At 37.7% G+C, this 8494-nt stretch overlaps 2 protein-coding genes across 2 annotated transcripts; one reads left to right on the forward strand and one right to left on the reverse strand.

Moving 5' to 3' along the window:
* Positions 1 to 729: 729 nt before the first annotated feature.
* LOC148275472 (uncharacterized) lies at positions 730 to 3802 on the reverse strand. Its single transcript, XM_088235690.1, has 2 exons — positions 3724 to 3802; positions 730 to 2051 (listed from the first exon to the last, which is right to left on the reverse strand). The coding sequence occupies exon 2, from the start codon at positions 1996 to 1998 to the stop codon at positions 946 to 948; it is 1053 nt and encodes a 350-aa protein (XP_088091816.1). The 5' UTR covers positions 1999 to 2051; positions 3724 to 3802; the 3' UTR covers positions 730 to 945.
* Positions 3803 to 4433: 631 nt separating this feature from the next.
* Positions 4434 to 7428, forward strand: LOC148275473 (uncharacterized). Its single transcript, XM_088235691.1, has 2 exons — positions 4434 to 4501; positions 5450 to 7428. The coding sequence occupies exon 2, from the start codon at positions 5511 to 5513 to the stop codon at positions 6489 to 6491; it is 981 nt and encodes a 326-aa protein (XP_088091817.1). The 5' UTR covers positions 4434 to 4501; positions 5450 to 5510; the 3' UTR covers positions 6492 to 7428.
* Positions 7429 to 8494: the final 1066 nt, after the last annotated feature.

Here is an 8494-nt window from a genome sequence, read left to right on the forward strand (position 1 = left end):
TTTGAACTTTGTTTGCGACCGCTTAAATTTAAATAGAGCATCGGCACGAATCTAGACATCACAATTACAAGGGCCAGGAAGCAGAGCGTAATGCTTTGGCAACAAGTACCTAGTCAGCACCATGCGAAGAAGCTGATAAAAGAATACTCGCAAAGCTTTGCCTTTGACCTAATAATGCTCAGCCGAAATCAAGTGAGGGTGATCACTAGAGCCCGCCCAGTGCACCGCAGATTGAACAAACACCGCGCTAGAATGAACCTCTCCGAAACTTCTAGATGTAGGTTCTGCAGTGCAGATGAGGAAACACCTATACGCATTCTATGCGAATGTGATGCTTTACATTATAAAAGAAGCCTCATCCTCGGGGGACCACAGGTTAAACCTGGTGGTGTTAAAGAGATCGCCGCCTACCTAAATAGCCCGATACTGGGCTTGGAGGGGGAAATTTAGCAAGATGAGAACTTTCGCCTTCCAAACAGTAACCAGGCTCTTTACAGACATGGGCTCGGAGAGCGAGAACTATTCACGGGGACCCGTCATAATAAATCTTCACAGGTCGCAGTGATGTCAGGAGCTTGCATAGCACTGACCTCTACCTCTAAAAATAAGAATACAAAGACTCAATCTGTCGCGTTTTTGTAAAGACATGTTTTTTTACAATTTAATTTTTAAAATGATGCATAAAAACATTCTCCACAATATCCATATGGATCTCAAAAATAGAATTCATTTTTCTAAACTCATTTCCCACATTTCCATCGGTATTCGTAGTATGTGATATTTCCCTACTGTCGAGACAAAAGTTTTTAAAATGTATCTGTCTGATTGTAAGATTACTTTATTTAATTTACACAAGTTACCTGCGTAATTTACCCAAATTACTTTTTAATAATTTAAAATCATTAAAGAACTTCCAAATAATAATTAATAATAAATATTTGTAATCTACTTTTTATCGGAGTGTGTCTGTAAGTGTTTATTTAAATTCGATTTATGAGAGGATGTATAGTCACATTGTAAGCACGCGAATGGTTTTTCACCAGAATGAACGCGGAAATGGAAATCTAACGAAGATCTGTAGCGACAAGTGTAATGGCAGACATCACAAGCGAATGGTTTCTCTGCTGAATGTTTAATCATATGAGTCTGCAGATGTTGCTTACGAGATGTGGAATAACTGCAGTGAATACAGACAAACGGTTTTAGCCCCGAGTGTGTCTGCAAATGAACTTTGAGGGAAAACTTGTGAGAGCACGTGTAGGAGCACATGTCACATGCAAACGGCTTTTCTCGCGTGTGAGTAAGCATGTGATCGACCAAATGTTGTTTGCGGGAGCAAGTGTAACTGCACTTTTCACAAGCAAATGGTTTCTCTCCGTAGTGACCTTGTACATGTCTTTCCAAGTTGGATTTCTTCGAGCAAGAATATTGACACTGCTGACAAGAAAATGATTTCTTCCCTAAATGTGTCTCCATGTGTCTGTTTAAATAGGCCTTCCTTCCGCATGCGAAACTGCATAACTCACAAATAAACGGCTTCATTCCAGTGTGCTTTGTCATGTGGTCTCTCAAGTTACCTTTCTTGTAGCATCTGAAACTGCATTTATCACAGGCGTGTTTTTTGCCGTCGGGTATTTTAGACTGGTCGTTTCCTAATTCTTTAGATTCTGACTTTACATCTGAGTAAGATATATCGATTGAAGAAGGAAACTCAGCACAATTATGTCCCCGTTCACTTCCCGCACTTGTGCCGGGCTCCTGTTTTACTGTAGCTAACTTAAAACGATGAGTCCCGTCTAAAGTGGGACAAGTTGTGTGAGTACCATTTTCTTCATCAGCCGCCGGCGGCTCGGTCTTAATATCAGCCAGGCTAAGTCGAGGTAAATCTTCCCTTGGGTCAAGAAATTGAACTGCATTCACCGTGGTGCAAATATTGGTATCTACGTCTACATCGTCTAGATCAGTTGCTGATTCCGCCTTGACAGGAACAAATTCCATCTTATGATCTCCTTTACTTTGATATATCTGCTTCTGATGACTATGGTGGAACTCTGTAACAAATGAGAAACGTGAACATCAATCATCGCACCCCTGCCCACTTCCGATGGAGCATAGTTTGTCTGTCTGAATATTTTGTTAATTATCTCTGTTTATTAAGGTAGTCTTCTTTATTTTTTTTTTTTTTTTTGAACATAATGTTATTTGTACATTGGCGGGCTTATTGCCAAATGGCAATTTCTTCCAACCAACCGATAAAATAAAAGTTTTAATTTTATAATTCAAGTTACAGAACAAATTCAATAGAAAAAAGATTAAAAAGCTAAAGATATATAAAAATATAAATAAACGCATTTGTTTTTAAATTACCTTAAATCAAAACTATTACTAAATGGGAAAAAGAAAAAAAGATGAAAGGGGAAAAAGGAAAGGATGAGAGACTAAGGAAGAGAAAGGAGATGTTTCTTCAGACGTGATTTAAACAGAGATAATGTAGTAACATCTTTGATGGTGGATGGGAGATGATTCCACAGTTGAGCCGCATGGGCACTATATGAGTTAGAGAAGAAAGAGGAATTGTGGATGGGTATTAAGAGAGTGCCTTGAGAGTTAGAACGAAGAGGTAAACGATGAACTGATAAGCGTTATTCTCAAATGTAAAAACATTTCAGAAAAGTATATTGTTAAGTGTCCTCGGCACGGGCAACCCCACCCCAGTGAGGTCACATTATTTTTATTATTGTTTATAGTTTGTAAGAGTAAAATATGAATACATAAATAGGGCACTGCACTGATACACTAAATGCTGCGAATATCGACCAACCGTTACATGTAGGTAGGGTGATCAGTCATACGCTTCAGGTGCCAGTCCGAGGAAAATTAAATACTTCGGTGGAAAACCACCGTTGACAACAAATATTTCGTGCCAAGCGGGAATCGAACTTGTAACCTCAAGCATGGTTGTCGAACGCGTCAATCATAACACTACGAGGCGGACTTCTCTCCAGTCGATTTCCTCGTTTGGGATTTTCACCTGAGTAGCCAGCGAGCCGAAAACACTCTTCGAGGACTCTTGTTATATTTTACATCATCATCATTCCCTTTCCGCACCTATGGTGCATAGGGCACTGCATTGGTACACCAATCGCAGCGTATCTTGATTTTTTGTTACATGAAGATAAGATGATCAGTCTCACGCTTCAGGTACCAGTCCAAGGACTATGAAATATTATATTGTGAAAACACCCTTTTGAATAAATGTTTCATATCAACCATGTCGGGAATCGAACCCGAGACCTCTCGCATGGTAGGCAAACGCGCTGACCATTACACCACAAGGCCGACATTATATTTTACATATATAACGGTATTCTTCCTTGCCCCCGGACACAGATAAGATCAATAAAACATAAATACCAAATCCCAGATTAAAGTGTAAAATAAACGCTTTAAAATCAAAAACAGTACGTAAAACCGTAATTTAAGGGCGAAATAAATACAAAGGTAAAATACTAGAGACGTTGGGTGTTTTCTGCTCGGTGGCGTATTTCAGGTAAAAATATTCAAAAGAGACATTCTGGTTTAATTCCTGGGCAATATAGATAAGAAATACTTCAATATTTCTAAAGATCAAGTTACTTGTGAAAGCTGTGTATTTCGTTGAACTCAAAGGGAATATAGTAAACATAAGTTGATTTATTAAAAATTCAAAAATAACAAGCTTACCATTTGAGTTGATGTATAATTTTCACATGAATCAAAGTAGGAGCCGAAGAAACTGTCAGATTGGAGGAGCCATTTTATTGCCATTGCAATCGAACGTAGACAATAAATTTATTATGGATTATAAACATTTTGGAATAGACAAAAACCGTTTTTTTTTCCTATCAATTTATTATGTAATATACTCTAAGATTAATTAAGTGTGTGAAATAATTCGATCAGATGAATCTCTTTGCAGCAATAAAGGTTTCAGCACTTTGACTTCACTAAAATCAGTAGATTTAAGAATTGAAGAAATGCGGATGCGAAAGAACGACCAAAATGATTTACGATGCAAATGTTAATATAGATGCAAAAAACGAGGAACACCGAGAAAGCCATCAAATACTCGAAGATGGACATGTCAAGAGTAGGAATAATTGGCGTGCGTGCATGAGAAGATGTACGAATGTAGAGGAAGCGACGTCTGTATGCAAAGACAAAGTGATGTGGCGTTCTCTCCTCTCTGCCTGTCCCTACGGGTAACCGGCGTGATGGTTTGTTTGTTTTTGTTTACTTATTTTTATGTTCAAACATTGGCAAAATGATGAATGTTACACAGCGCGCAAAGTGGCCACTCAAACCAGCAATTGCCAGGTCATAAGCCCTTTGTTGTTTATACTCTTATATTTACTCTATGACCAATACTGTCATTGTTGTCTATGAGAGACGCTATCCAATTGGCGTGCAAATGGCTGTCGCCCGTTTGACAGCTCACGGAAAATTTATTATAAAAACACAGGTGAGCATTTTTCTTCAGCATTTCCAGTCCCTGGCTTCCTTAAAACCAGTCAATATTCGTTTGAGATGTTTTCGTACCGAAATGTACTTAAAATTACACCGAATTGACGATTATACTGACATACACACATTTTTTCAATGATTTTATTTATTTGGAAGTATGTTCGTGATGTGAATACAGAAAATTTCCTGTCCTAGCGGAATGAAGGATACCTATTATTCTGAGTGTAAAGTTGAGCCGGAACCCTGGACGGGTGTTTTTGCCTCGATAGCTAATCTGCTAATAATTCTGAAGAAGTAAATCGAAAGTTTATTTATTTAGGATAATTTATAAAGCGCTATTTTTGTAAAAATCACCTCAAGGGCGCTGTACAATAAGCATCCCAACACGCCTTGCAGCTACAGAGCGCAAAGTCGGTTGGGATTCTAGTTCCCCATTTCGATTAAGATTAAATTTTAATAATTATGTAAGAGCTAGATTACAAAACGTCTTGCAGCTTCAAAGCGCACATACGTTTAGAAATCTAGCCCCTATTTACACTGCACAAAAAATGAGTTAGAAGTGTATTTAATTTATCAATAATCGTTTACAATGTCCCGCAGCTACAGAGCGCTAAATAAAGATTAGTCTGCGCTTTAGTCGTCTACTATTTAGCGCGTTTGCCTATCGTGCCATTATTACTGGATCACCATAATTTCCCTATCTGCCCCTGATGGCGCATAGAAAAAAAAATTACAATTCAAAAAACTAAATCGAGGGGTAGACTTATCCCTATTCAATTTCCATTTTCAGGGTTTAACCTGTGAATAACCGTTAAGTAGAAATCACTCGTCCCGTGTTCTAATTTACAAACAAAACTGTAGTATTATTTATTCCGCCCGGACGCAGATTTATTATTTTTATGTTGGAACTTTGTTTTTATGTTTAATTGATGCGTAAGCTTCTCAGTTGTTTCAGAGTTCAACAGGGGAAATTCAAAGCGTAATATTTAAGTACAGCGGATTATAAAATGGAATTCGTTCCTGTCAAGATGGAACCATTCCCAGATCTGGATGATGTAGATACTAAATTTTGTAGCACGGAGAACGCAATGCAGTTTCCTGACACGAGGGAAGATTTACCTCGACTAGGCGTGGTTAATATCAAGACTGAACCGCGGGCAGATGAAGAAGAAAATGGTACTAATTTAACTTGTCCCACTTTAGACGCGACTCATCACCCTAATGTAGCTACAATCAAAGTAGAGCCTGGAACAAGTGCGAGAAGTGAACCGGGACATTATCCCATTGAATTTTCTTCACCAATCGACATATCTTACTCAAATATAAAGCTGGAATCTAAAAAGCAGCCAAGAAAGGATCGAAATTCAAAGTCCCAAAGAAAACTGCCTAGCGGTAAATTGAAAAAACACGCCTGTGATAAATGTAGTTTCAGATGCCTCAAGAAAGACAACTTGAGAAACCATATGGTGATTCACTCTGGAATGAAACCCTTTAAATGCGAACTGTGTCCCTTCACGTGCTCGAGGAAGGCCTATCTAAGAAGCCACTTGATAAGGCACACGGGAATAAAACCGTTTTCTTGCCAACAATGCAGTTTCACTTGTTCCAATAAATCAAACTTGGAGCGTCACGTGGGCAATCACTATGGAAAGAAACCATTCGCGTGTGATCACTGCAGTTACACTTGCTCCCGTAAGCATCACTTAATTGATCACATGCTCACGCATACGGGAGAGAAGCCATTTGCGTGTACCATCTGCCCTTACACGTGTTCTCACAAATTTACTCTCAAAATCCATTTGCAGACACACTCGGGTCTGAGACCGTTCGCCTGTATGCACTGCAGTTACACAACGTCCCGTAAACAGCACTTGCAGAATCATTTGATGAGACATTCCGGAGAGAAGCCTTATGCGTGCATAAAGTGTACCTATACTAGTTCAGATAGATCGAATTTGAGTAAACACTTGCAGACACATAGAGATTAGTTCAAACCGAGAATGGTTAGAATTCGGGGGAAATGGAATTGTACTGAAATCCCCTCTTCGCCTTTTTAAATAATTACGCCATACTAAATCACACAATGCAATGCACCTAACTCAACTAAAATCGGAAGAACTTGCGCTAATATGATTAATTTGTCACGTGGACTTCATTCCAGTTTATTATCAAAATCAACTGTCATATTAAACACATATATATACAAAAAATGTGAATGTTACTCAGTGTGCAAAGTGGCCACTTAAGTCAATGACAGGTCATAAGCCCTGTAAATGCCCAGACTTCCATATCCCCTTTTCAAAAATGTTTTTCTTCTCTGTTGCAATAAACTTTTAAATAAGTTTAACATCACGTGACACGTCTTTTCGGATCGGTATACTCTATGCATATGCTTCGATTTAATCCTTTTAGTGTCATTATTTTTTACCAATATATAATTTAAAATGCCAAAGAAAACTTTCGTTTTTGATGTCATTTACCTTGGATTTGATAAATTTTAATTTTCTGGACCTTTTAATAAAATATTTAGTAAGAATATAATAATTTTAAAAGGTGTAATACGTGGAAAATGAAAAAAATAACGATGTGTGCAAGGGACCTTCCTCACTGCGCGCTAAACAGCAACTGATTTTGCGAACGCTATCGCGCTCGTGGCACGTTAAACTTGTATACACACGAGCGCGACGGCGCTCGTCGGCACTGTAAGGGTTAATTTACATTTATATTAAAAAATATTGTTTGTGTTCAATTTGAGATGATGTTTATTTTGTAAAAAGTAGTCTAATTTTTAAATAAATCAATTCGCGGGAAGGAAATCAACAATCCACTGGATATTATTTATACGATAATTTAGGTAGTATTTTTTTGTTAATAGCATTTTTATGTTGTACAGTTTTAGGCTAATAAAAGATTTTCTTTACAAAACTTATTTAAATATTTATGTGTATCATTTATTTATTTATTTATTTTACAGAAACAAACAGTCGACAATGATATAATAACATAAAAAAGTACGGTTTAAAGACAGACCAGCGAAGTTTCTAAATTAAAATCATACATATTGAATTGTGGTACAAAGTACTCACTTTTGTGGAGGTGTGTATTTGTGTGTAAGTAAGTGTGAGCATTATTAAATAGCAAATGGGATCGTATCGCAGCCAGAAAGAATGAGTCTTAATTTATTTTTGAATAAATTAAGGGGCGTGTTAAATATATCAATTTATGAAAGAAAAAATAAACATTGTAGTTAGAGCAAGAACGGTAGAGGAAAGAGTGTTGTGCATAGTTAGTGCTACGGACTGACAGATGGAATAAATATTTATTTCTTGTCACGCAAAAGGGGACATTAAAATTAATTTTGGAGAGTAGATTAAAACAGTCTACTTTATTATTCAATATTTTTTATAAATAGCGTAATTTAGATAGTGCGTCTTTTTTCAATGGTAATAAATCAATTTTGTATGTATGGTAAGTATGTAGGTATAATACAACGTAATACTGATCATCTTATACCGGTGTAACAGGGAGGGTGCATCATCGGTGGCAGGGCGATGAGGGACCTTTATGCCTGTCAATTTAACCCATCTGTATGATCTGCGATATTCAGTCATTCAAAAGTTATTCAGATTTTAGGCTGGTCCGAAGTGTAGCCAAATCATCGGCAGTTCATGTCAGAACTACGGGACACGAGCCTGACTTAGGAGGATGCGCAGAAGTTGACAGCCGACAGAGGTGCCTGCAGGATTTTCCGTGTACACCATATGCTCCAACTAACACGCGGACATGGAATGATGATGTTTATTTTGCGTATCTTGGTTCTTACATCAGTAAAAAGAGTCAGGCAGTCGTCGTTGGCGGGCACTCTTCTGACTTTTCCTTGCTTCCATCTGGTGTCCCTCAAGGTAGCCACTTAGGACCCCTTTTATTCAATGTATATGTTCATGATATAGGCGATTGTTTTAATAACTCTAAATACATTATGTATGCGGAC

Source organism: Micrasema longulum, unplaced genomic scaffold, assembly GCF_059751315.1.
Source record: "Micrasema longulum isolate JH-2025_06_02 unplaced genomic scaffold, ASM5975131v1 h1tg001416l, whole genome shotgun sequence".
Taxonomy (NCBI): domain Eukaryota; kingdom Metazoa; phylum Arthropoda; class Insecta; order Trichoptera; family Brachycentridae; genus Micrasema; species Micrasema longulum.

Coding starts and splice junctions, on each gene's coding strand:
- LOC148275473 (XM_088235691.1), top strand. CDS start 5,511: ATGGAATTCGTTCCTGTCAAGATGGAACCATTCCCAGATCTGGATGAT.
- LOC148275472 (XM_088235690.1), bottom strand. CDS start 1,998: ATGGAATTTGTTCCTGTCAAGGCGGAATCAGCAACTGATCTAGACGAT.